The sequence below is a fragment of the Chaetomium fimeti genome (assembly GCF_033439085.1).
Source record: "Chaetomium fimeti strain CBS 168.71 chromosome Unknown B0H64scaffold_3, whole genome shotgun sequence".
NCBI classification, from domain to species: Eukaryota; Fungi; Ascomycota; class Sordariomycetes; order Sordariales; family Chaetomiaceae; genus Chaetomium; species Chaetomium fimeti.
This window is the reverse complement of record NW_026944331.1, coordinates 3,245,955-3,273,160: the sequence shown is the minus strand read 5'-3', so window position 1 is coordinate 3,273,160 and position 27,206 is coordinate 3,245,955. Positions and strand designations below refer to the sequence as shown.

Below are 27,206 nucleotides of genomic sequence, written 5' to 3'. Positions count from 1 at the left end.
TTGCTCTTGCACAAACTGCCAGCACGAGGTGACTAATAAAGGAAGGAATATCCCGCTAGTCAGTGGAGACGATGGCGTGGCCCGGGGTGGAAGCGGCAGTTCCGGACTGAGTCGAGTGGGCAAACTCCCCACAAGAAGCTCCTTGCAATTCGAATCCCCGCTTCGGTCGTCTCAAGGGAATCTGGGTGTCTGGGTTGGTTTGGGTCATCACATGGAAACAAGCTGGAAGTCAAGCGAGGTGGCCGAAAAGCCGCTGTTCCGCAAACAGTCAGCATTTCCCTTTCCAATCGGTCATGCTTCCACAATCGGCAACGGGCAGGACAGAAGCAAGAACTGGGGTCACGCCAACCAGCGACTCCCAGGCGCTTGTCAACCGCCGCGATGTGTGCTAACTAACGTTAGAGCAGATCTGCCATTGCTACAAGGGACAATTGATGGACATGCTAAAAAAGAACTCGATGGCAGCTTCCGTGATTTCGGGGGTCACTCTACGGCTCGCCCCCCCGCGCGTGAGAGAGCGCGCCAGGTTCGCCACAAACACACACCACACACCTGAACCAGCGGGTAAAGAGTTATCCAAACGAGAAACGAGGGAGTCGGAACACTCGCACGGCCGGCGCATCATGGGCGTTTTGACGGCGCTTGTTGATCGGTGATCATCACGAGAGACGTGTGTGCGTGTGTGCAACGGTTTGTCTTGGGATCCCGACAAGGCAACCATCTCGTCGGCGGCCGGGTTCAAAGAGGAAGCCGTGGGCCGTGACACAGGCGCCCAAAACGGCCGACCAAGCACAACTCGAGCACGGTCCTCACGAGCGAACTTCTCGAAGTGGACATCGGACAATTTCTCATTCGCTGTGCCGAAACTCGACCTGCAGAAGAAGGTCGAAGACCCATTTCCCGCCCTCCAAGTCACAGTCAGCAGCCCGCGAAGCACGTTGAAGAACACGAGCGAGGACTGGAATGCCGACCGCCTGTGGGTGTGCTCAAGCATGCATCAAGCCGAAACCCACGGCGGCGAGAGAAGGCATGACGTTGCTTAATATAGGGCTGTGCAGCTCAACCCTGCTTCCGAACTGGGACCAGGCTTCTGGCACCGACTGGGGTAAAAGCCTAAAGAGGTTTGGCGCCATCGGGCGGAGGTGGGGGGAGGGGGAGGGAAGAAGGGGGGTGGGTTTGGATTCTTGGAAGGGTGGTGTGGGAGATTCTGGGCCGTTCAATGTCTCCTCGTACCCGCGCCTCTCCACTCCGAAAGCACCAGTCAGACACACCAACTCGCCTGCGCGCTTGCGCCCGCACCCGCGTCCATCCTGTCACCGGAATGCTGTCCAAGATGTCCATTTCTGTGCGCCAACTAGCGCCGGAAGCAGGCCAATTGTCTCGCTTCTCGCTGCCGGTAATTCTTCATCCCGGTGCTCGGTGGGGGGGACGAGCATTCACCAACCGCAGATGCACACCGGCTCTGCCCTCGGGGATCGAAATGGCCTCACCAGTCTGCAGTTGAAACACGCCACATGGCGGCTCCCGTCGATCGCTGGGTTTGGACGGAGTACGAATACCACCTCTACCCTCGCTGCTCGGACCCAGACCCGGCCGGCATCGGGGCCCGCCCGTCCGCCCGCCCGGAGCCTACCCGGACCCACACACGATGCCGAACGAACGAAGACGAACAAGCGCATTGGATTATCAATCCTATTCCTGTGGATGTCCGACCTGCATTCCTGCATGGCGCTGGTGTCTCGTTTCTCTTACATACAGATCTGTACTCCCGGTCGCTCTCTCAGCCATAACAACCATCAGTTAGCCGTCAGTCCCAGGGACGTGTTGTCTTTGTTGGGAACCTCGGAGAATAGGCGGCTCGGTCTTTTCGAGAACACAAATGCAATGAATGGTAGGATGCGACGCTGGAGAGGACAACCCAGCCGCCGACCCCCTGCGGCAAAATGGATAATGCTACACTCCAAGTGCTGTGTCAGCTCTTCAGGGCCCCTTTTCTCTGCGTCGTTGATGAGCGAATATCTCAGCCAAGCCGTTTGAGAGAGAAACTGGGTTGAGTGCGGACCATCGGCGGAACTTTCGAATCAACCCTGGTACTTCGCACATGGACGTGATGGGTTGGTATGTCCACACGTCGGTCTCAGCATGCTGGTCGGATTGGCTCGATATGCGAGCCACGCTTGCGGTTAATCGATGCCTCTTATATTAACGAGCAGCCAGTGGCGCCTTCCCCGCTGCCTCCGATACCACCTCGTCCAAACCCACGGGATACTTGACGATCATATAGAGTTTAGCCTGTCGGCGCTTAATCGTAGGTGGGACGAAAAGAACGACAGAGCACAAAGATCGCCCAGATCGATCAAGCCCGGCAAGGCGCGCCTTCGCGCGGCTGAGACGAGAAGCGGATCAAGAACGCATTGCATTGTTTTTGCCATATCGTTTTAGGCAGCACACAGGTCAACGCCGCGGCTTTTCGGGATGGCACTGCGTTTGAGACTTCGATTTCGTCCGAAGCCCTGCCCTTGGTTTTGTTGCTTTCGGGCCCCCGTTAGCCCTGCTCAACCGTGGTCGATGAGACACTTTGAGATCCTCCTTAATACCGCCTCGTCACGCCGCCCTCCCAAGGGCCCGAGGGGAGCCTGCGAAAATCTCCGGCCGAGTTGGCGTTACCGAGAATCTATTCGGTTCAGCCGCTGATTTCTCGGTTCCGAATTTCCACCTGCAGCGGTTGCCAGCTCGAAGGGTTGATTTGGTCTCGGCAGGGCACAGGGAAACCGGAGATCACGGGCCGCTCTGTTGCGTGACAGAGTCCTTTGTCAAAACACCCACAGACCGCTCTTACTCTGCAGTTTGGAAGTCCGTCCGCCCGGCCGCGGCCAGATCAGCGGTGCTTCTGGAACAGCGCGGGCATCAGAGCCCTGCTTCTTCCCGACCAACCGCAAGACCCAATGTCGCTGACCGAACACGCACATACCAAATAACTACCCCGGCCCGTATCAAGTGATACACGCTGACTGGCACCTCAGGTTAATTGAAAACCATTCCCGCACAGGAACTGGATCGGACCAGGGCTGAATGTGTGGCTCGATATCTTCCAAGATTGCCTCCTCCTCCGGGAGTTGCCAACTTATTCGGGAGCGCGTCAATACCTGCACGGTGTAGATGGCACTGTGAGTGCACGTGTGTGCTATTGGGGAGACGTTTCCGTATTCTTCCATCTCGCTCCAACGGTCTGGTCAGGGGTGGCAGGTATGTAGTTATGGGGGGGTTCGTCGGATGACGCACAGGTGGGCGGCGGCTTGATATTGGTTGCTAATCCGCCGCCGCCGCGGGCGAGAGCTGGGGACGAGCCGCCGCGGCACACGGCAGTGTTCTCCGCTCGTCTCGTAACTCCCTTTCTTTCGTTGTCATTTCTCTCTTCTATTGACTACCTCCTATGGTTCGATGACCGGCTTGACAGGCAAAACTACCTTCCAGAAAGGAGTCTATCTGACGTACTTTCCTTGAGGGACCGTCACATCGGCTAGGTAACGGTTCCATACCCACCATCACCCGCTCGCCCGGTCTTGTCCCGCGGACCGCCCGGCAGCGGTTGAATACAGACAGAGTCACAGACGAGCCCATAGACGCCAATCCCGCGCTCGCCCCATCGGGGATTGGTCGGCCTGCGCTTGGGGACGCGCAAACCAAGTGTCCTCGCGGCTATTTTTAACTCCCCTTTCCGTCGTCTCTTGCTTGAGAGCTCCCTTGCCGCGTGCACTTGCCGTGGTGTTGTGTTAGTTTTGTTACCTGCGTACGTGTCGCTGGGTTGCGTAATTCGAAGGGCTGCGTTGTCTGTTTCTTTCTTACCGTCGGATCGGATAGCTTCCGTTCCATTTATGTCTTTCTGGGGCGGGATGGACGTGCGTTACGTGCTCGCGTCGGCCTTGCGGGGACGGGACATCCTCTGGCATACATACCACAGGGCGACTTGGGGGTGGGCGAGCGAGCGAGGAAGGGCATAGAATCTCGTCATCCAATACTCGGTATTCGGTGTGCGGTTTGTTGTTGCGTGTACTGTATATGTGTTGGGACGCTGGAACTGCTGGGGTGGTTCCTGCGCGCCGAAAGCTCCCATGCTGAGCAAAAGCAAGTGTGTGTTGACATGCACGCCACTCGCTTCTCGCGAATATAGGGTTTGTTGTGATGTTAATATCGCGTGGGGGGGGGGGGTGACCTACCTGCCTCCCCGCTTACCTGCTTACCTGCCTATCTGCTTGCCTACTTACTTGCCTGCATGCCCGCCTGCTTGCTTGTTTGCCTGCCTACCGGAAGAAGAAGGACCGGATCTGTTATGCAAGCAGGCGCGGACACGAGGGTAGGGGTATATAGCAGGTATAGTGAAAAAAAAAAACGCCACAGTCTGACAGGCGCTGGGTGGGTGGGGATGGGCAAGTACTGTGTAGGTGGGCGGGTTGGTAGGTGAATTGGGGGCGGACGGGTGGAGGCGCGCAGGGCTGGGAAACGTCTAGCCGCTACGAAGTATGTGTGTGCGTCTTTCTCCTTCCGCTCTGTGTGAGTGAATGCGTGTGTCGTGGCGTATGTTGTATGTAGGTGTGTGTGGGATGCCGATGCATTGGAAAGGGGGGAGGGGGAGGGTTGCCAGCGTTTAACGGCATCTTCCATGCTGCTGCTGTGGGTGGGGTCGTCACGCAGAAGAGAAGTGACAGCGCCGGGTCGTCCGTCTGATAACAGAGCTCTCTTTTCCGAGCTGGAGCGGGAGGTTGCCTGTGCCGCTCGTCTGCACCTTGCTTCTGTTTTCTTGTTTGGGTGCTTGCTTGCTTGCTTGCTGACGGCATGCGTTTGCTTTGCGGGGGTGGGATCCTTCCAGCCTCGGGCCCGCGCCGTGGGCTTGCATGGACATGGAGGACGAGTGGTCTTCCGGATGGGGAAAAGCAAGGTATCGTGGGGTATTGGGAAGGGGGTGCGCCCGCTGAGAAAGAATTTAACTTTCTGGGCTGGTATGGAAGTCTCCTGGGATATCGTTCTAGTGGGTGGATGAAGTCAAACCTTAGGGGCTGGTGGCGTCCGAGGATGGGGTTCCCACAGGAACAAGCAAACGTTCGTGTCCGGCTCGACTTGAGCTTCTCGGCATTGACCTGCTTTTTAAGTAACACATGAGGGAAATGTAACGGGCGCAGATGATGTCGAAACCCTTTGCCAGTAGACCGGCAAGGCATGTAAACAGAGAGGAGGCGGCAAACGAGGACAACAGGCTGACCTCCGCGGAGCTTAAACACCGTGACGGGCAAAGCCGAGAAGGGTGGTGTGAGTATGTTATGTGCTATTCCCGCGGTCAACCTGTTGAGAACCAGTCGAGAGCTATTCTGCACATGTGCCGTGACACTGTCCCGTTCCCGACTCAACCTTCAGAGGCAAATGTGACGATAATCAACTTCCCCAAGCCGGCCATGCCGGTTCAAGGCCCCACGGCGACGTCGCTCATCGCCAGTACTTCACACAACAAGGCACTCCTCGACTGCAACATGCCCACTGACCGACGGTCAATAACGCTAATCAATTACATACTAACACATACAAAACATAGCCGCGTGCTTGCTACCACACGGGTTAGGTTACAAGTAGGTAGAAGAAAACGAATTAAAAACCGCAACCACCCCAACCGCACGAGCATGGCGTGCTTCTCGCAGAAAGCAATAAACGTCAAGGGGTATCAAACTCTCTCTCTCCCAACCCAAACAAAACGGCGATGGCGATGTGAGCCCCAAGGCCAGGGGCAAGCATCATCAAACCTCCCGAGAACAAAAACAAAGGGAAGGAAACTGGAAAGAGCGTCACCAGTAGGAAGGGGGAGCCACACACGCCACCCATCGTCGCGGCATCGGTCAACCCACCAACCCACCAACCTACCAACCCACCACCATCCCGAATCTCCATCCCAACCAACGCCCAAGTCACCCGCCCCGAAACTCGCACCGCCAGCAAGCCCACGGCCCCTAAGCCGTATCCGTGCCCCTCGCCTCCTTTTGTTTATCCTTCCCCTTTTCCTTTTCCTTTTCATGTCCCGCCCGCTCCCATAACCTGCCGATCCCCCTCCCCTTCTTTTCCTTGACCCCATCCCCCTTCAGTTTCCCCTCCCCATCCCTCCCATCCTCCGCCGCCATACCCTCCTTCCCAACACCCAGCAGGCCCTTTCCCCCTTTTTCCTTCCCAGCAGCAGCAGCAGCAGCAGCAGCCGCAGCAACCTCCCTCTCCCCACCCTTCTTATCCCCCCTCCCCCCGCGCCCCCTCTCCCACCCCTCCCACTCCCACTCCCACAGCCTCGCCCGCCCCTGATGCCGCCGCCACTCGGCGCGCGCCACCTTCATGAGCAGGTCCTCGTCCTGGACGGGGATCCAGGCCGTCAGGGCCTTCATGGCGTTCTCAAAGTCCGAGTCCAGCAGCACGTCGCGCAGGGCGTGGATCAGCGCGGCCGAGGTCGCGTGCAGTATGTCGAGGCCCTTGGGGAGCGTGCTGGTGGTGGTGTCGCTCTGGGGTTGTTGGGGTTGGGGGGTGGTGGTGGCGGTGTAGTATGCTGGTGATGGTGCTGTTGCTGTGGTGGGGGAGGGGGTGAGGGTGGTGGTGGTGGTTGGTTCGGGCGGGCAGTCGCCGAGCAGCATGAAGACGTCCCAGACGCGGAGTTGGGCGGGGAAGGGGATGGAGAGGTTGAAGAGGGTCAGGTACCAGCGGGTTCCGTAGGCGGTTGCGGAGATGTCGAGTTCAGCCTGCCAGAGGGAAAAGATATCGAGTTAGCATGTCGTATGTCATTGTCGGATACGGCAAGCCGGGGTAGCAAAATACAACGTACGAGTTTCGACGCTACATCCTTTCCCGCCCCCGTCAACCACCGCTCCTCGAGCTCCTTCAGCGCACCCATCAGCCCCTCAAACCCGGGCTCATACAACCGCTCTAGTCCGCGGTACCGCCAGAGCCGCACTAGCATGACGAAGGCCCTCTCCTCGTCAAAGTAACACAGCAGCGTCGCGGCGAGGCTGGCCATGCCCTGTACGTAGCCCGTGTCAGGGAAGTGCAGCGAGATGGCGTGCAGCACGCGGAACAGCAGGCGCTGGCCCCCGCGGTAGCGGCGGCGGAACATGATGTGGCCGTTGACGGTGCGCGGCACGTCCAGGTCGATCTGCACGTCGTCGGGCGAGGCGACAGCCTGCAGGCGGCGGAACTCGGCGATGAGGTAGTCCTCGGTCTCGCGCGGGGTCCTGTTGTGGACGTGGTTGTAATTGTGCGCGGCGGCGCTGGTCGCGAGGAAGGCGTACCAGGCGGCGGAGCGCCAACAGTCGGGGATGCCCTTCCAGGTGCGGTCGATGAGCTTGGGGGAGGCCGTGTCGAATGTGTACGACATGCCCTGGCCTTGCGGGCCCCCCGAGGGCTGGGATTCAAGCCCGGGGTCGGGGGCGTTGTTGTCCTTGCTGCTGCTGGCGATGCCAGTTTTTACGGCGGTGGCCATCTTCCGCCACTTCTCGGAGCGCTCTGCTTCTTTACGTTTCGACGCCTCGAGGGTCTTGCCCATTTTTTCCTCGTCCGTGATGCCGGTCAAGCCAGCTTGCAGGGATAGCATCTCACTCGCCTCGTCCATCCATCGACGGTCGCGATTGTGTGGGAGGCGGTTGGTGGCCGACCGAATCGACGACCGGGTGGATCGTCGAGAGATGTTCGACAGATCGGATGAATACGTGTTGAGTGACCGCGCCGAAACCTTCCGGCTGGGGGGGCGGATGAACCCGCCCGGCAGCGACGTCGAGTAGGACGTAGATGGACGCTTAGTCAAGACGTTCCTCCTCCTAGTCGAGAACGGCGATGATCTCAGCTGCGACGACTCGGCGCGCGAGACGGGGCGCTTGGGGCTGATGAAGCCATAGCGGTCGACTTCGGCGCCGTCGAGGTCGGCCCAGTCCTCGATGCCTCCGGCACGCTCGTACTCCCGTCGGACCTGGCTATCTCGTAGCGGAGACAACGAATTGGCCGAACGCGGAGTAGTTGTAGGGGGCGTGGGCGTAGGGTTGAGCTGACCGTCGCCTTGGTGGAGACCTGGTGCTGAAGGAGGATCGGAAAGTCTCGAGGATCTGGAAACGGGTCGAACAAGTCAGCGGGCGAGGCCAGGTAAGATCAGACCTGGAGAGCTCAAGGAAACCATACACAACGTTCTCTTCCTCTTCAAACGGGACCTCCGCTGTGGGCTCAAGGCGGTCGGGATACGAGACACGCCCCCCATCTTCCCAATTCAGGTCGTCGCCGGATTCATAGAGCGATCTCACCTTTTGTGATTCCCTCTCTACATCCATCGACGAGACGCGAATGCTGGGGACGGACGGTGCGTCTGCTGGAGGCGGCGCACGGGGATTCTCCGTTGCCGCGCCGGTCACGTCGGTCTTCCCAACGCTGCCATTGTTATTGTCGTCGGTCGCGGTTGTCGGGGTCTGGAGCTCGGTCGCGGCGGACGCGGTAGTGGTGGTCGCGTGTCGCCGTTGATCGTCGGCGGGAGGCGCATTCGATTTCGCATCGGGGGTAGACATCATCAGCGACTTGAAGAGGCTATTCTTGCCGCCAAACATGATGCTCCCCCGCTTGGAGAAGGAAAGGGCACCAAAGTCTTCCCAGAGACTGTCGTCCGGGATAGGGGTGTTGATCGGCGCAAAGGATTTGTCGTTCGTTGTCGCAGAACGGAAAGGGGTCTGGGGATCTTCCTTGTCGGCGCTCGAAGGCCCTGGCACGCCTGGCCCTGTCGCCTGTGGGGGGAGCTTAGGCGATTTGGGAGACCTAGGCGAGCCCCGCAACGGGTCCATCTCGGGAGGCGCTGCCTGTGCTGCAGCCCTGTCGGCGCCAAGATTCTTTTTCCGCAGCCTTTTCGATCCGTCAGATCCAACGCCGAAGCTCTTGCCGATTTTGGTGGTGAACGAAGTGCGTCGCGTCGGTGATGGCACCGATTGCGTCGGCGAGCTAACAATCGATTCGAGGTTTTCGGGGCGAGGCGGGATGGACACCGTCAACGGGGGTGGTGTAAATTGGCTGACGAGAGTCGACTGGGGTGCGTTGACGATCTCTTCCTCGTCATCGGAATACACCGATGGTGTATCAGCAATGTCATCCAATATTTTCTGATGGACAGGGTCCTCAGCGTCCTCTTCTCGGAGGGTAATGGACGACGATGTGGGGGCACCCGAGTCTCTTTTCCACTCCTCGGTCCGCGACGGTGGTGATGGCCTCTGGGCGCGGAACAGCGGGTGCACCTCTTGCGGCGGCGGGTTGACGGTGATGGGGAATGTCGGGGCAGTTGAAGACGTGAATGTCGACTGGGTGCGGGCGAGGCGACGCGGGTTTCGTGGCGGAGGGAGGGGGATCGGGGGCTCTGCCTGCTTGGTTTCCTCGTACCGCAGTGCAACCAAGCCCGTGTCGTCTCGGAAAGGGGCAAGGCGAGCTGATGCTGTTGGCCTGCCCCTGTGGCGCACGCTGCCAAATTTCTGAGGTGCCATTGCTTCGAGGTTGCAGCTCTTTCCCAAAACGTAGCAACGGCCGCGGCGCAGCTCCTTTCCCTTGCGATGGGAATCCCTGTGTCGATTGATGCAGTCGAGAGCAAGCACAGAAAAGGAAAGGAAAAAAAAGGAAGAAAAAAGGGAAAATATCAAGCAATGCGAGGTCGTGACTAGGCTCAAGTACTCGTCGATGCCGGAGTCGAAATGGCCGACTACTGTGCTGTGTGGGTGCAGTGGTGCTCCCCACGGTTATGCACTTTTTGATGTTTCGTCCCGATTCGGTCGTGCTGCGAGGGCGACGGCTAACTCCTTTCACTTCGGGGCCAAGGATTCCAGTTCGAGCAGAAGAGGGGTCAGTTGGCGGTTCAGAACACAAACTGCAGTGCCAGAAATAGAGATCGGGGTCGGCAGGAGGGGGGTTCTTAATTATTCCCTCATATCATCTACCTACCGACCTACCGACCTTGGCTTGCTTCCATCTGCGAGCTACTTTACCTACTTGGTGTGGGCAATTGGAGCCTTGCTTTTGCCCGGGGTTGTGTGAGCCCAATGGGGTTGCGAGTGGTCGTGGATGTGGCTTCTTGCAAGCCCGGACCGACTCCGCTCTTCTTCCTTGTCTTGTGATGGACCATGATGCGGTGAGTTGATAAACCGAGTCAACGAAAGTGTTCACGGCCCGGACCATCCAGAGACCGCCACACTGCCGTTCTGGCCGTTTGCTGCCAACCACCGAGTGTGCGTTCCAGCGGCCCGCATGTAATAAACTCTAGTCGAGAGCGGGCATCAAATGACCAAGCGGCACTGGCACGGAGGGTTACTCTCCAATTTGCCGGTAGAAGCAATTGCCTTCTTCCATTGCGACTGTGAAGCTCCGGCCAAAGAACGGCTTGCTCTGATTACCGGGCATGTCACATAAAAGTTTCCGATAAACCTGGATCGGGGGCTTGGACGTTGCAGATCACTGTTCAAATCAAGTCTGGCGCAGAAGCTCGATCAAAAAGACCGCTTCTTTTCCTGAGGAGATCAGCAAGAGCGAACGAGTCGGTCAAAGTGTCTTGCATTGCGTGGGTTACAGATGTATGACAAGCATGTGTTTTGTGCCGTTAACACTTACAAGTCCACTCCTGCCCCCATCAGGACGTAACAATGGATGTTACGGGTTTGTATTCCCTTTCCTTCCCGCATTTTCCCTGTCCTTATTTTCCCTTTCTTCTTTTCTTCTTTTTAAGGTCAATCTTCCCCATTTCAAATTTCCTGAGAACCGACTTTTTTTTTTTTTTATCTCGAGGCCAACGATCGTCCAAGTGCCGACGCAAAAAGAAGATCGCCGTTACGGTAAGGCCAAGATCAGATTTCGATCTGATTCAGAAAGTCCAACGGAACCCCACTCCGATTTCCCCGCGCCATGGCTGCCGATGTGGGGTCGTGATTTTCTCTCGTTCGGTTTGTGACTCTTTCCCACATCTTCACTCGTCAATCCAGACCAAAACCCCACACAATAAGGTAGCCATGCCATGGGAGACAGACAGCAAGGCGGGGGGTTAGTTCGATCAGCGAGTGGTGTTGCGCATGACTGTTCGCAACGGAATTCCAGGGTCCGGCTCGACGGTGCGGCTAACTGATTGGACCGCCGACGTGGCACCAATTTAGCCAACTCATCCATCCCCCATCTCGGCCATTTAAGCCACGGAACGGAGTGTGATGGGCACCAGACAGTGGTGAGGAGATGCCACTGGCCGTCGTCTTGCTGCTTCTGCCTCCGCGCTGCCTCTTCGGGGCCCTCGGGGTCATTGGTTCCCCGTGGCGAGCTGAGGGGAATTCCAAGTGTAAACCGCTGGCCAAAACCTGCGATGCATCATGATCGATCAAAAAAAGGCCGATCCAATCTTCAGCTGGTGGTATCATCGTCACGAAAAAGCAAGTTTGCATTCAAAAATCCAGAACTTGTGCCGTTTTACCCCTGAATTGGGCGCCGATGGCTCACACGCCACCACGATAACCAGCTGCAAGTCAGTCTGCGTGTCTCACCTGTCCCGCGGCGCCAGCAACGCAAGCAATCGCATCTCCAACGCCATTCCATCCTCTGATTGTCCCTCTGAGCCTGACCCAGTCCACAACGGCCAGCTGTCACCGCAATCTCCGATCATGCACAACCTCAGATCCAATTCCAACGCCCACCGCCCACTCGCAAAAACCCCTCAACCCCAACCATACCATCGCCATGTCGTAGTCAGGTAGGTAGGCAGGCGGCAGGCGGCAGGCAGGCAATCAGTCATCACCCAGAAACCGCCAAACCAGCAATCTCCCATCACCCACGACCCCCCTCCTCCAACCGACCAGACAACAAAAAACGAAATGAAACCAACCCTCCCAAACCCACAAACCCACAAACCACGTTCCACGTTCCACGTCCCACAAACCCAATCCCAAAAAACCAACCTGCCGTCACCCGCCCATCCAACCAGACACCGCCGCCGACCAGTCTTGGCGTGCCATCGAGCCCAGAGCCCAACCAGGCCCGACAAGTCGTTCCCCGTCCCTTGCAGCTTGCATGAAGCCCACGAGCCAACGAGGGCCAACGAGCCAACGGCGGGGTCAGCGAGCCAACGGGAAAGCTCCCATATGTCGCCGCGGGAGCGGTCCGGGACGGGGAGGGTTGACCAGCTATGTACATATGTAAGGTACTGTGTGCGTACATGGGAGGGGGCAAGAGATTAACTAGTGGTAGCAAGGATTGGGAGGACGCAAGCGGACGAGGAGGGGGAGGGGAGGGGAGGGGAGGGGAGGGGGAGATTAGGTTTATTTGTTGGCTGCAGGCACGTCAGTAGGTGACGGGGGCTTGCAGTGTTTCTGTAAACCAACCTGCCTGGGTCTGCATGTGGAATGCTGGGTTGGCGATGGCACCCGTCTCAGGGGCCCAGCCATGGTAGGTTTGCGTAGCTACTACGTTTTCCACGCGAACGCCGAGAGAGGTGGGTGACAGGGCTGGGGAAAAGGGGAACAGAAAATGGCGACGAAAAAAACGGCGTTTGTCTATCCTGGTCATCCCGATGGCTAATGCTCTCGTCGCTCTCTCATCCACAACGACGGTCTTGAAGCCCCCTCCATCCGGCAGCTCGCGTCGCGAATTCATCCTCGCACCAAACCGTCCGTCCACTGCCTCGTCCGGCCAGTCACCAACCAGTCACCAACCAGCCTACCCGGCGGTGTGGGATGTGATATGCAAAGTCCCGTCTCCTTGCCCCTTGCCCTAGCCCAAGAGCGCGCGCGCCAGCCAGCCCGGCCCAATGCAAATGTCTTCCTTCACCGTGCGACTCTGAGCCACCATATCTTGCCATGCCATGCCATGCCGTGCCACGTCTCCCCTTCACCCCCGCGCGTCGTCACGTCGGACCCACCCCACGCGTAAACGGCAGCAGCAAACCGCTAAATTTCAAAGACAAACATGTCGTCAAGCATCCTCATCATCCCACTCGCCCTCCCCGAACCTTCTCCCCCCACCGGCCCCATGTCCACTACCATTACCACCTCCGCCCCCACCACCGCCCCCGGCCTCGATCCTCTCCAGGAACTCGGCCGGGATCGTCGGTATGTACTTCCTCTCTCGCTCCCGATTGACCCCCCCGAAGCCGGCGCCATAGCTCACCAGCATGTCCGTGACGCTCGGGAGGGTGAAGGGCAGCATCAAGGCCGGGTCGAAGAGCAGATTCGGTGGGGCCTCGTCGTCTCCGTCTTGTTCTTCCTCGGCCGTCGCCGTTTCCGGTTTCGGGGTGCCCGGTGTTGAGGCCGGGGCGGCGTGGCCGTTGGAGGATTTCCCCGGCGTGGCGGGCGGCGAGGAGGCGGCGGTGGCAGCGGCAGCACGGTTCCGCTCCCTCCTGAGGGCGGCCTCTTTCTGGATGGCGACGAGGTACTTCATGGCACTCTTGGGCAGGCCTTTCTCGCCAACCTCGGGTCGGTAGTGCGTGGCGGTGTGGATGAGCTGCTGCGGGGTGAGGGCCTTGAGCTGCTGTAGGGTGCCGACGAGGGCCTCGAGGTCGTCGGCGTCGAGGGACGAGAAGCACTGCAGCCACTGGAGTAGCTGGATGAGGGGGGATAGGTGGCGGCGGGCGGCGTCGATGGTGGCCTCGCCCGACGACTTCATCTCACCCTGCTCGTAGTGCTCCGGCTGGCGGTTGTTCTGGCGCGCCCAGTCCTCGAGCGTCGATATGTTCATGCGGATCTGCATGGCCTTGGTGCGGGCGAGGTATTTGCGATTCGACATGATGCGGTTGAAGAGTTCGGCGCCGAGCCAGTAGATAAGCTGCGAGACGATTTGGGCCGTGATGACCGAGTGGACGTCGTAGAGGTCGAGGACGAAGAGGGTTGAGGAGAGAAGGGAGGTAACGTTGCGCGGGGAGGGCTTCGCTCGCTGCTTGGGGGACGGCGGCCGTAACCGCTTCTCGAGGGGCTCTTCCTTGACTTCCTTTTTCCGCTTGAAGATCTTCCACTCGTTCTGGAACGTTATGTCTTCGAAGCCGGGTATTGTTTCGTGGTCCAGCATGGCCACGTCCAGGACCTTGTCGAGCCGCCGCTCGGCATCCCTCACTATTAGTATGAATATTTCGTTTATAAGCTCGGCGAGCTGCGCCTGGAATTCGGTAGTGGCCTCGACAAGGCCGGCGTCCTTCTTGAGGTAGTGTAGTAAAAGGGTGGCATTCGACATCCAAAACGCCAGGATAGTCATATCCCACTGGTGCTTCTCCACCATGGAGTTGATCTTAGCCATGGCAGTGATGAGTAGCTTCGCCAGCAGCTCGGGGCTGGAGTGATAATGGGCGTATCGCGCACCTAGGAAAACCATGTTTGCGGGTACCGGTTTCTGAGATGGCGAACGTTGAGGGGTCATATTGGTGATGACGATATCTAGGATCCGATCCAGCTCGTTCTCCTGAAACACGAACATTTGGTCGTGGAGACACCTTGACCAATCGAACTCCTGTTGTTCCTCCTCGAGTTCTTCGGGGGACTGATACGGTTAGTTAAGAGGAGGGGATGGGAAGGCTCTCAAGTCTCACCTCGGGCTGGTCATCCATGCCCACGTTTCCAAGGTCTACTTCCAGGTCGCGGGCACTCTCCATCATCATGCGGCGCCTCATCTCGTTCTCGGCGAGCTCCTCCTCGAACTTGTCCTGACTTAACCCTGGGTTATAGAAGTCGTCAACCGCCCCGGCGGTCCCGATGCCGTACCCGCTGAGATAGAAAGACATGTCGCTGTCGGGAGCAACGAAGTCGAATGCCGTCCTCCCCGACGACGTTTTAGCTTCGGTAGAGGCGCCGTTATCGAGTAATAGCTTCGCAATGCCCTTGTGCCGGTTTGTCATGGCCCACATGAGGGCGCTCCACTGGTTGCGATCCTGCTTGTTGACGTCTGCTCCGGCGTCGAGGAGGGCTTGGACAACCGATTCGTGGCCCTAGGCTCGACATTAGTGAGGAATGGTGGGCGCCGCGACCGCTCGACTCACGAAACAGCTCGCATATATAAGGGCCGGCGTGCCCTCGTCATCTGGGGTATTTGTGTCGATGTACTGCCTCGCTTTGCCCTTGAGGACCTTGGTGACCGAGTCGACGTTGCCATTGCTCGCAGCCATGATGAATGTCTTTTGTAGTATATCCCTTTTCTCATCTGCGGACCTATTCTCGTCGGTAGCGATGGCGTCCTCGTCTTCGAAAGCGGCGCCCGCTGCGTGGGCGGCCTGGGCGGCGAGCATCTCCATCAGGCGGGATTCGCTTTCCGGCCCCCCCTTGGTCAGGTCCTCGCCGTAGTTGTCGTCGAGTGCTAGGTCGCCAAAGGTCATGGGCTTGGCGAGCATAGGTGTTGTCAAAAACTGTGATTGTCCTGCGAGAGTCATGCTTAGCTAGTTTGATTTATAGAGGATGTGTATAGGTACAAATAGCTAGTTATGACGTGAGAGGAGCGCCGCAAGGAGTACTAACCCTGCCATCCATCGTACATCTCGGTCTCGGGCACTAGTTCGGTTGGCACATGTCGCCTGTCATCGAGGGAGCGCGGAAGGTCGGAGGGCAGGTCCCTCTTCCTCGGCGGCGACCCTCCATCGCCGGCACCAAAACCTCCCTCAGAATCCCCGAGATCCATGGCCCAGGGTTACGTGGTGTGGCATGCGGCTGCCGTTCATTCCCTCATGGGCGGACGGTCTCGGAAATCGTAGTGCGCATTCAGGGATAGGCTCTCAGTTCGTAGGGGTGGCGTCTCGGGGGTCGATTGATAAAGGGGGCGCTCGAGGGCGTCAGGAATAGGAGGATGCCGAGTGATGCCGAGTTTCGCTGTCTTGGTCGTTTCCCCCCTCCAAGTCCAAGTAATCTAATTAGGCGTGCCTGAAGTTGGCTTGGCCGTCTTGCTGAGAGAGAACACCCCACCTTGATGGCCCGTGCGTTCGTTCGATAAGGGACACCTCCCAGGCAGCCTGGTCCTTCTCCATTTCAGTTTGATGAGTGCCCATCGTTTTCCTTTTGTGCAACCGCTCTGGCACTTTGGTCATCATTCATGTGTCACAACTGTGATTGATCACTTGGGGTACCAAGGCAAGAACGAGCTCGGGTCCTCTTTCTCCAGATTGATTATGATTGTTTTAGTTCACAGCACCTGCTCTAAGGCATCTTCAACAGACACGTCTGCGCATGTATTATATTTTGCACTGTCATTGATGTTACTACGTTGTACGACTATATTCTTCACCATTTGTGACGCTGTTTGGGCCTCGTACCGCTTGTACCGCTTTGATTTCTTGTTGCGTCCGATTTTGGTGCCCGCCCCCCTCAGGTTTGTTTCAATCCATCCCATGGTCAGATCCAATCATCAAACAGCCCTCTTCCCAAAAGCACGCAGCCTCTTAACTCCTCCATCAGGCACCATGATGAGCTTCACGTGAGTGAATGCTTTGTCTTTCACCAAACTTTCTGTGGGGTGCTCCGCATCGGGGCCGCACTTGATGGGTTCGGCCATGTTCACCCAACCCTCGGCATCTGCGGCTGGCTCTGACTCGCCCTTCCAGTCGATCGCTTCGAGCCTAACCTGCTGTGGGTAGTTGCCGCGGAAGTGGGCTGTGTCAACGAGGAAATTCTGGATATATCCGGGTGCTCCCAGCCTAATGATAGCCCAGTCGATATGGCCCTTGGTCCGGGACCGCGCCGTCTCCCACCCATCACCCATATGCTTGCCACGGCCGGGCAGGATTAGGTTGTCCGGGGAGCTGTAGTGCTTATTGTTGCATGAGACGGCCACGCCGCCGTTCTGGGCAGCAGCAAGGTCGAATATGGCCTCCTTGTCCTCTGGGAAGACGGGCACGGCGTGTCCGAAGAGGCGGAACCGAGCGATACCGCCATCGGGGTACATGTTCAGGCGAACGTGCGTGTACTGCTTCTTGGTGGCGTTATCGAGCTTCCACCCGAACCTCTGCGTTGGCCCGCACTCCTGGATGCCGAGGATAGTCTCCCAACCCCCGCGGCCGCCTTTCCATGACAGGACTTCATCGTCGTTTTGACTGAAGCAGCCCTCTACCGAAATGGCGGGTGCGTGGTTGCCCGTGAAGAAAGCTGTGTTCACCTCTGCGCCCTCTACTGTGCCCGAAGCCACACCCAGGCGGATGACGACCCAGTCGAAGGGCTCCGGGTTGTGTCTCCTCGTCTCCCAGCCGTCATACCAGGCGCCTGTGTGAACGAACTTGCCAGCTTGTTGTATGGGTGCGGTCGGTTTGATCAAGTTGATTGCCTCGGCGAACCATTGGTCTGAGAAGCCCAGGACCCTACCGCCGAGGTCCTCCGACACAAGATCTAGTACAGTCAGTCACGCCAGCGACGAGGGCTGGTTTGTCTTTTAGCTGAAACGGGTGCTGACGGACCAATGGAGCTAGACCGGAAGGTCTGGTCGATCTCTTCGGACGGGATCCGGGTGGCCTCGACGGCCTCGAGCTTGTACTCAATGTCCTCCATGACGTCGGCGGCAGGAAGTAAATATGAAGATTAGTGGCGTTGGTCGTTGGTTTTTATGTGGGAGCTACAACACAACTAGGTAACTACAGCACGGTATATAGAGCTAACATAGATAGGAAGAGGGGGAGATCAAGGTCCAACAGGAACGGCTAGTTAGGTTTCTTATCTCGCACCTGGGACGGACGTCCCACCTTCTTCTACACAGTAGCATTGGCACACTCTGGTGGGCACCGGCCGGCTCCGTACGGCCTCTTGCGGCCTGTGGAAACTTAACGACGTTGCGGAGGCGGGGCGGCGGGGCCCATTTCGACCTGACGGTGCCACTCATCATATCTCCCCGGGTATCAATACGTAAGCATTGAAGCAGCTCGGCATACTTCGTACAAGACAGTGAATTTCCATTTTGCCATCTTGCGCCCATGCTGTTTGGTCGGATGTGGAAGCGGGGCAGCAACCGGGTTCGCGGCACACAACTTTCATGCCTTTGTCATCGGCAGGCAACTCGGCCAAGCCACCTCGGGAGCGGATTGTAATTATATGGCGTTTATTGGTTGGAGTATCGAGCTCGCTGCCGTCATCGCGAGTCTCAGCTGCACCATCGCTGAATTTGGTTAGGTCTTGGGTTTTCAGCTACGAGGCATCGCGATCACAGGCGATCAATACCTACTCTTTCGGATGGGGCTTCCAAAGTGAAACATTACACAGTCAGAGACCAATCTTCTTTTAACTACAAGCTGCTGGCAAACTGTGAGAAAAGCACTGGGCGCCGGAGCTCAGCTCAGCCGAGCAAGGTCCCCTTTTCGACACTTACATAACTGCGATTTTCCCCGCAGCTTTGCTGTACCCATCCATTTCACCTGGTTCCTGCATCCTCCAAGCTTTGCACGGGCATGAGCATTTATTTGCGACCGTGCTGAAATTCTAGATCAACGGCCGCTTGAGGTCATCGAGTACCTGCGTGGCAAATCCAAAATGGCTTCCACAGAAACACCACCGCCAACCCAAGGCGAGCCTCCCGCAGCACCTACTGAGAGTGAGCCTCTGCTCGGACGACCCGGGGACGCGACGCAGAAACCCGACGCCCCGATGATCAACAACTTTTTCCTCGGCACGGGCTGGATCGCCCAAACCGGCGCCGCACTCCTCGTCGGCGTCATCTGGTCGTCCGTCTTCACCCACGACACCTACATCCTCGTCTCTCCGCATCCCCTCCTCCAATCCCTCGGCGTCTACACCATCCTGCAGTCCATCCTAATCCTCCAGCCCACCACTACCCCATCCACCAAATTCCTCGGCCAGCGCGCCCATTTCTTCATGGTAAGCCCAAGATAACCTCCCCCCCGAACCTCGGGGTCCATCCCTCTCCCCAACCCAACCCCCACCACACTAACACCACACCACACCACACCAACTAACCCCCCCACCCCATCAAAACAGCACCTCCTCTCCATCACCCTCTTCATCGCCGGCACGACCATAATCGAAGTCAACAAGCACACCAACAGCCTGTCCCACCTACACTCCACCCACGCCTGGCTCGGCGCAGCCACCCTGCTCCTCCTGCTCGCACAATACATCTTCGGCTTCACCATGTGGGCGACGCCCGCGGTGTGGGGCGGCGAGGAGGCGGCCAAGGCCGCGTGGAAGTACCACCGGTGGACGGGCTACACGGCGCTGCTGCTGCTGCTGGCGACGGTGGCGTCGGCGGTGGAGACGGATTATAATAAGGGGGTGACCAAGGTGCCGATGTGGGGGGTGCTGCTGTCCGAGGTGTTGATTGTGGTGGGTGTGTTTCCGCGGGTGCATGTGCGGAAGCTGGGGTTGAGGACGGGAGCGTAAGGGGGGATGGTGGGTTACTTACCCATGTCGTGATGAGAGAAAGGGGAGGATGAGGTTTTGTGGTGGGGTCGGTTTTTGGCTTGTGGGATCCCCCTGTGTTTGGGTTAAGTTAGGGAAGGGGGTAATTGATGTCTCGGGGGTTGGATTGTTATACGGTTTTTATGTTAGTATTCCATTGACAGGGTGTGCAAGGTTTACAGCGCTGGGAGTTTTCGAGGTAGAGTGATCTCTTGATTTACTTGAAACCTTGCCAACTACCTCGAACATCATTAACTACTCACTCCATCGTCTCTCGGGGTATACAGACGCCCAACATGTTCTCGCTCCATGATACATGCTGCCACAAACAACACACAACCGCTGGCAATATCCGCTCCCTCCAAAGCCAGCCCCCCTGCTCATTAATTCGTCCCCTTTCATCATGCCATGCTGAAGCCCCCTCCCCCAAATTGTTTGTCTCAATCCCAGTGGCCGCTAGGCCAAGCTGTCTTTTGGCCCTTCGGCCGTCGAATCCAAATGTGCCCGCTCGCACCGTGTATTATTTCGTATGCTTCTGCCCCCGTATTTCCGCTTGGTGTCTTTTCGTTTTCTGCTTTTCGATTCGCACTCGATTCGCTCTGGACGCCGACATTCCGCCTAGCAAAAACAACCGCCCCCAAAAAGGTATCAACAAAAAAAAGAGTGTCGTGAAATCCCAACCGCCGAACTCCAATGCCCCGTGTTGCCTGCCCCGTGGTGCGTCGATAGGACGCGGGTATCTCGATGGTCGTGTTTTAAGGGTAAGGGTTCGCCGGATCCATCGGCCAGTCGTCCTCGGTGATGCTAGACCAGAAAAGCCAAACCAGAACCACAGACACCAGCGTGAACAAAGTCTGGAAGAGGGCGCCGTCGATCGCGTGCGATGTGCCGTTGCAAATGTACGGGCTGACCACGAAGTTAAAGACCTGGCCCGCGGCGAAGGTGACTGCCGCCGCGATAAGGAACATCATCGGCCGCGTCTCGCCCAGCACCCTCAGCACAAGGACCGTCTCTAACACGAAGTAGAGGACGATCCAGAGGAGCGGCAGGAGGAGGTAGAGCACGTAAAGTGCGATGTGCCTGTTGAGACCTCCTTGGCTTAATTCCCAATACCCGGTAAAGGTGAATCCGGTGTCGAGGGCGATGTAGCCGACGCCGATGAGGAACAAGAGGGAGGAGCCGACGAGGAGGCCGAGGGAAAACGGAGTCCCGTCATCCATCAGCTGGTATCCGACAATGCCATTAAGGAACAGGATCCATGTGGTCGCCGCAATGGCGCTGACATGAATGGCGCTAAATGCCTGCGATGACGGTAAGACCGGGAACACCATCAATCATGGGGTGCTTACTCACCAATCGCACTCTGGAATCCAACGGGAAATCCCCCACTGAGAAGATCTCGCATATTGAGATCAGTATGTATCCTAGGAGAAACGCTTGCATTTCTCTGCACAACGGTTAGCGCAGAAGAAGGCGGCGAGATGCACATGTAGGCCCACTGACCTCCGCCCGACAGCTGCTCGTTTCCTTTCTGAGCGAAGCAATAGCAGGACACTGACGGCAATTGCAATTCCGCATATTATTATGGACCCTGAAAAGCGTCAGCCACAAGGCATAGGATGAAGTCAGTGAGGATTATCACGAACCAAGATTGCCCAGGTGCTGGTCACCGGGCAGGGCGATGCCCCTCAACTCGCAGCCATCCCATGTCCCTCCTGACTGGTCGCCTGTGGGTGATAGAAGCTGGAGAGGCAGAGGTGAGTAGAGGTCCCTCGAGTTGTAACAAAATTTTCTTTGCGAATTGGACTCACATTGCAGATTGGCAGAGTGGTGTCGCGACAGAACTCCTATCCCACAACATGATTAGCATGCGCACTCTTCCACCTGCGACTCGTGTCCCTCACATTGAAATTGCCAAACTTTGTTGAACCCATTGTGGAATGTGAGACCCCGGCCGTGCTATGTGTGGTCTGTGATCTGTTCGAGCGACGCGGCCGTGATGCGACGGGGCTTGTTCTTTTTTGTTCGGGCGAAATCAATCAAATGCAATGCAAGGCCGTTGTTTGTGTACAGCTGAAGAATTGTTGTGTTCCTGTCCTTCCTCGTCCGCCTCGTCTCTCACCGACCATTCGAAGCGCGCGAAGCGTTGGCCGGGATATGCGGTGGTTGGCGGTGGGGACCTGAATTGAACGCAGGCCTGGTGCAGCTGAACGACCGAGTTCCCAACTGGCCTGCCTCTTCGCGCAAATGCGAATTCCACCTCTTCTATCTCATACGATGTTGCCCAATGGCTTTGTGATGATGCGCGCGCATGCGATAGCAGCTTCGGAGAGGGCGTTTGAGGGGTATCAGCTCGTTCTTCGGGGCGGGCGGCCGCGCTGTTGCGGGATGATTGCTGTGGTGACCAAGCTGGGAGCGAAGTGCAGGGCCCGGCTGGGTTTTGGTCAGAGCTCCGCAATATAAAACTCAATGCCCCGGTCGCAGGCTGGGGAACTGGCACTCCTCCTCGGCAGGAACGCACGATGGCGCGCCCCGTTTGGCGTGGCACGGAGACCGGCCCACACAGGGATCTCTGAAGCGCGATTGGACGGAGGTTTTGGGCACTTTCCTTGCCAGGGACAAAGCCCAGCCACTTGGCGAGATGACACTGAGACTCGACCCAACCAGCTTTTGATTCACTTGGCTGGAACGGTAGCATGGAGCTGTTTCCTGCCCGAGAACCGAGGATTTGCGATCCGGGAATCCCAGATGGCAGATGCATTCCAGGCGATGGCGATTTGGATTTGTGTCCACACATTACGCAAGGAAATCTATATATATGCAGTGCTTCGCAATGCTCGTTGGCTATGCTGCTGACGGGACGGCGCAGGCTGCGGGTGTGGCGGCAGGGATGCCCTTCTCTCGTCTCGAATGCTGCCCTCTCTCTCTTCCGATTGAAACCTTGGAAGGGATGGCGAGAACAAGCGGTTTTCGTAGCCGTAATTGGCGGCCCAGAGAAATTGGGCTGGGAACCCGCTGAAGATCTCTCGAAAACCCAAATTTCCACGACTCTCATCTCTGGCAGAGCGGAACCTGGGGTTGTTTGGGTCGTGTATGCATGATGAGTTGGATGTGAGGAAGGCTGATGACGACGCTCCGTCACGCATCTTTGTCTGGTAGGGACGAAGTAAGCGGGACTGGTTGGCCTGTGGCGCCGGCCCGTATCGGCCATCCCAAAGGTTGAGCTTGAGCCCGGTTGGTTGGCTAGGTTCCTTCCTCGGTCCATGGTCGTCCTTTCAATGCCCCAGCCTGGGGCCATGCGCACGCCTCAGTCAGTCCTTTTACTTTTAATCTGTATGCGCCCATCCGAGATTACAAGTAAGGTTTCCCCCGGGACTTCCATGTCTAGTCCAATTACTCGCAGGTTCGGCTCACATTCACATTCTCGAAAAATGCGAGCACCCGAAGGGCCATGAGGAGTTTGTTACACTTTTTGATCATTATTGATGCTGTCCGAGGTAATGCAAGATCGAAATATCCCGAGAGAGATGCGGGGGGACGAGGGCCGAGGGCCCGGCAGGCTCCCGTTTGTGACCCACTGTCGGCGGATCCGGCCCCACGATGCCAACCCGCCACCCGCCCAGCCCGGCGATTCATGCTCGTGACTTTCCGCTCCGGGAGGGCCTTGTAAACCGTCGCCGCCCCGGATGACTTCGGCGGCAATGGGGCTGATATGCCCTCGGCCCACGCTCGAGTCATTAAACACATTGCACACTTCGCAGGGCACACTTCGTACACCTCCGCCGTTTTCTGGAGGGGTGACACTAACAACCTAATCCGTGTTGGCCATAAATTCGACCGGGCAGGCGGTCGTGAGATTTAGCACCGACCCGACGGCCTGATGGCGGCACGGCAGGGCCCCGGCCAGGCTGTTGGGAGATCGCTGACAACCCCAAGTTCGCGAAACAGAGAAAAACTTTGAGGGTGGTGGCGGTTGATTCCGTCAGATCTCGCGAATCTCAAACAGTTCGAGCAATCCAGGATCTTGCCCGACCGTGCACGCCACCACGTTCCAGGTTGGCCATCTCTCTCTCCCAACTTGAAAACTCGCCTGGGGTCTGCTGGGTTTTAATTTCGTCAAACCCCTTCGAAGCCCCGCTTCGGGGAAAAGAATTCGTGCTCGTGCGCAACGGTTTGTTTCACGCACGATTCTCAGAGTGAACCCATCCATTTGACCCCATTTTAACCCCCCTCATCTGGGCTGTCAGCCTGATCATTTCTGGGTCGCCAGGCTGAGGGTTCTTGCCCAGATGACTTCATGCCCCTCGGAGGCGGATCCCACTGCGCATTCCGCGTGATGCTCCCTGCCGTCCCGTGGACCCTGAAAAGGGTGAGACAAAACCGCAGTTTAACCGCACAGAAGCAATGGGCAGAGGACTGCGGTGCCGCCTTGCCGAGATTTCGTAGTGATTTGCGGTGATGTGCGCCTGGAGGGCTTACTTGGCAAGCCGTGGGAGGCAGCAGGAGCAACAGAAAGGGCGGAAAGTTGGACGTGGACAGGGGTGATCCCCTGTGTGGCGGGTTAGCGGCTTGGCCGCCATGGGGGTGCCGCGCCGCTAGCGAGTCTTCAGCGGACGGCGCGGTCCCTTCTGTTCGCCAGACTGCTACCAACTCCAACCATTCTTCTGCACCGCCGCCGTGACCCCGAGACCCGGAGACCCGACACCTCTTTTGCGGCAACCTCGTGACAGCTGACCGATGAGTCCCTCACCAGCGGATCCCGTCAAGCTCGGACAACACCCCCCGACTTCCCCCACAATCATTGTGCATCTGCACTCCACGCGGACGCGGGCTGCTGCCGAACAGCCCCATTACCTTCAAGATTCCCTCCTCCAATCCCACCCGACTTCCCTCCAACATTCCCCTCCGCACACTTCCCGCCCACGGCGAGCGACCAGATCCTCAACACAATCAGGAGCAGTCGACATCACTGCTTGCACCCCACGGCCGCGGCCACCCCGTCGACCAAGCCGGCTACTCGTCCGAGTCTGAAGAGGACGACAGTTCGTGGACAGACACGGGTGACATCGCCGAGCAGCTCGACGACGAAGATCCACTGCGACAACGGGTGACAGAAACACTCGACGGCGACGACACGCTCGCGGGCGTCTTGAAGAAGAAGCATCATAGCCGCCACTCAAAGCGAGTCCGATACAGGGAGCCGCTGTCCTCTGGCAGCAGCCGGTCAACGTCTCGACACGCTGGCGTCATCGACAAGGAGGCCATCCAGATTCCAAACATCGGCAACCACAAGGCATCCAGGGCGGAGCGCCTGCTAGCCACAATCATGACGGGCGGCTCGAGTTCCATCCACGGCCTGACGGGCAAGCCGTTACTGTTAGTCGCTTCCGCCCGCCTGATGCATACGTGTTTGCTGACAGCTCCCATAGGTATTTTACTTCGATTTTTGTATCATTAGGTGTCTTCCTCTTTGGATATGACCAAGGTGTCATGTCCGGCATCATCATGTAAGCTTGTGTTACCCCGCCCCGCCGCCAGCACTCCCTCTAATGGATGGTCCTCTCTTGCAGCGGCGAGTATTTCAAAAAGTATTTCCATGACCCGACCCCGGTGCAGATCGCGACCATGGTCGCGATCCTCGAGGTCGGCGCCTTCATTTCTTCCCTCGTCGTCGGCCGGGTCGGCGACATCATCGGACGGCGGAAAACCATCTTCTACGGGTCTTGCATCTTCTTCGTCGGCGGTGCCCTGCAGAGCTTTGCAGCGAACATGACCATGATGATGGTGGGCAGAGTGCTGGCCGGTCTCGGCGTCGGCATGTTGTCGACCATCGTGCCGGTCTACCAGTCCGAGATCTCCCCTCCTCACAACCGTGGCCAGCTCGCGTGCATCGAGTTCACAGGGAACATCGTTGGATACGCCACCTCTGTTTGGGTTGACTACTTTTGCATGTTCATCAAGAGTGACCTGTCTTGGCGTCTACCCTTGTTGATGCAGTGCGTTATGGGCGGCCTGCTCGGTCTCGGCAGCTTGATCATTGTCGAGTCACCCAGGTACGTTTTCTCGCTGCTTGTGAACCCTCTTCGGTGTGCTGATCGATTCGCAGATGGCTGCTGGACAACGACCATGACGAGGAGGGCATCGTCGTCATCGCGAACCTTTATGGTGGCGGCGACATCCACAACCCTCGTGCCCGCGAAGAGTTCCGCGACATCAAGATGAATGTGCTCATGCAACGGCAAGAAGGCGAGCGTACTTACAGCGAAATGTTCAAGCGGTACGGCCGCCGCGTGTTCATCGCCATGTCGGCACAGGCGCTGGCCCAGCTGAACGGCATCAACGTCATTTCGTACTACGCCCCCTACCTTTTTGAGCGCGCCGGCTGGATAGGGCAAGCCGCCGTGCTGATGGCTGGTATCAATGGTATCACGTATGTGCTGTCGACCATCCCACCGTGGTACATCGTGGACCGCTGGGGTCGCCGGCCGATTCTGCTCTCGGGCGCTATCGCTATGACGCTTTCGCTGTCGTTGATCGCGTACGTGCAGTATCTCAACATCGACGCCACGCCAAAGCTGGTCGTCATCCTCGTAGTCATCTACAACGCGGCGTTCGGGTACTCGTGGGGACCCATCCCCTGGCTCTACCCCCCGGAGATCCTGCCTCTCAAGATCCGCTCCAAGGGCGCCAGTCTGTCGACAGCTACCAACTGGGCGTTCAACTGGCTCGTGGGCGAGATGACGCCCATCCTGCAGGAATTGATCGCCTGGCGGCTGTACCTTGTGCACGCCTTCTTCTGCGCCGTCAGCTTCGTAGTCGGTATGTCTACCCCCCACCCTCTCCCGTGCTTCGTTTCCCTAAACCCCAGACCCTGTCTAACCTTTCCGGCCCAGTGTACTTCCTCTACCCCGAAACGTGCGGCGTCCGCCTTGAGGACATGGACGCCCTCTTCGGCGACTCGACCCGCGCGCTCGGCACCCCGGCCTCGGCCACGCCGGCCATCCACGCCGAGTCGGACGCGCTCCTGCGGCCCGCGTCGCCCATCTCGGCCCTCGATGCCGCGAGGAACATCTCGCCCATGGGCAGGCACCCTGCGAGCGCGGCGATCCCGGGCCTCGATATCGACCCTCCCGTTGACGTGGAGGCGGATAGCAAGCCTAGCCAGAGCGGCGGTGGTGGTTCCGGGGGAGTTGGTGGGTGGTTCTCGCGGATCATCGGACGGGGAGGGAGGGGTGAGGGGAGTGGCGGGGAGTATGCCGCTGTTGATCAGAGGGAGAGTTAGATAGATGCGGTTTGGGAGCACCAATGGGGACTAGCTAGACTCGTTGGATAGCTAGATGGTTCTACAGTAGGCTTGGGTATCACGCGGTGCATATAGATGGCGCGGATGCGTGACTGCCGCTCGGGCGGCAGGATATTTCTGGGATGTGTTTTTCTCTTTTTCTGGGCTTGGGCCTAATGATTCTCGGGCGGTTACCTAGATGTCTGTCTTTGTTGGTGTAGTTCAGTGGGACCATAGTCTGTCGTCGTTTCTGTCATAGCGGTAACGGTGTTGAATTGAGGGTCTGATCTCCCCGCCGTTCCACCAGTTTGTTTGCCGTCACTTTGGGAATTAGCGGTGTGATACACGCTCTACTCACCTACGCAACCTCGCAACCCCAATTCCCGAAATCTTTTCTTGTCCCCTTGACCACAGCTGGGAGAGTCTCTTCACTTTGTCCATTGATTGGCCCGTGCACTCAGCACCCCAAAATCTCGCCTCCACCCAACTCCAACTCAACTCAACTCAACTCATCATGGAACTCAGCTTCACTCAACTCACCTCATAACAACCTCCCGTCC

General features: G+C 57.9%; 5 protein-coding genes across 5 annotated transcripts; 2 read left to right on the top strand and 3 right to left on the bottom strand.

Annotated features, from left to right (window-relative positions):
* Positions 1-5,534: 5,534 nt before the first annotated feature.
* Positions 5,535-9,521, bottom strand: B0H64DRAFT_339545 (uncharacterized protein; the record flags this gene model as incomplete). Its single annotated transcript, XM_062801204.1, has 4 exons — positions 5,535-6,167; positions 6,243-6,761; positions 6,845-8,114; positions 8,188-9,521. 4 exons carry the CDS (start codon positions 9,519-9,521, stop codon positions 5,994-5,996), a joined length of 3,297 nt encoding a protein of 1,098 aa, XP_062661174.1. The 3' UTR covers positions 5,535-5,993.
* A 3,292-nt stretch (positions 9,522-12,813) lies between these two features.
* On the bottom strand, positions 12,814-15,914 carry B0H64DRAFT_129297 (uncharacterized protein). Its single transcript, XM_062798092.1, has 4 exons — positions 15,495-15,914; positions 15,023-15,396; positions 14,576-14,971; positions 12,814-14,526 (listed from the first exon to the last, which is right to left on the bottom strand). Exons 1-4 carry the CDS (start codon positions 15,652-15,654, stop codon positions 12,973-12,975), a joined length of 2,484 nt encoding a protein of 827 aa, XP_062661173.1. The 5' UTR covers positions 15,655-15,914; the 3' UTR covers positions 12,814-12,972.
* A 2,181-nt stretch (positions 15,915-18,095) lies between these two features.
* B0H64DRAFT_129266 (uncharacterized protein) lies at positions 18,096-19,503 on the top strand. Its single transcript, XM_062798091.1, has 2 exons — positions 18,096-18,824; positions 18,945-19,503. The coding sequence occupies exons 1-2, from the start codon at positions 18,480-18,482 to the stop codon at positions 19,344-19,346; spliced, it is 747 nt and encodes a 248-aa protein (XP_062661172.1). The 5' UTR covers positions 18,096-18,479; the 3' UTR covers positions 19,347-19,503.
* A 574-nt stretch (positions 19,504-20,077) lies between these two features.
* B0H64DRAFT_129230 (chitin synthase III catalytic subunit) lies at positions 20,078-21,564 on the bottom strand. Its single transcript, XM_062798090.1, has 6 exons — positions 21,269-21,564; positions 21,176-21,211; positions 21,011-21,107; positions 20,868-20,955; positions 20,718-20,811; positions 20,078-20,665 (listed from the first exon to the last, which is right to left on the bottom strand). The coding sequence occupies exons 1-6, from the start codon at positions 21,296-21,298 to the stop codon at positions 20,120-20,122; spliced, it is 891 nt and encodes a 296-aa protein (XP_062661171.1). The 5' UTR covers positions 21,299-21,564; the 3' UTR covers positions 20,078-20,119.
* A 1,400-nt stretch (positions 21,565-22,964) lies between these two features.
* Positions 22,965-26,686, top strand: B0H64DRAFT_458014 (uncharacterized protein; the record flags this gene model as incomplete). The annotated part of the gene is made up of 6 exons (XM_062807401.1): positions 22,965-23,030; positions 24,319-24,740; positions 24,794-24,871; positions 24,935-25,417; positions 25,471-26,183; positions 26,258-26,686. 6 exons carry the CDS (start codon positions 22,965-22,967, stop codon positions 26,644-26,646), a joined length of 2,151 nt encoding a protein of 716 aa, XP_062661170.1. The 3' UTR covers positions 26,647-26,686.
* Between the last annotated feature and the right edge of the window lie 520 nt (positions 26,687-27,206).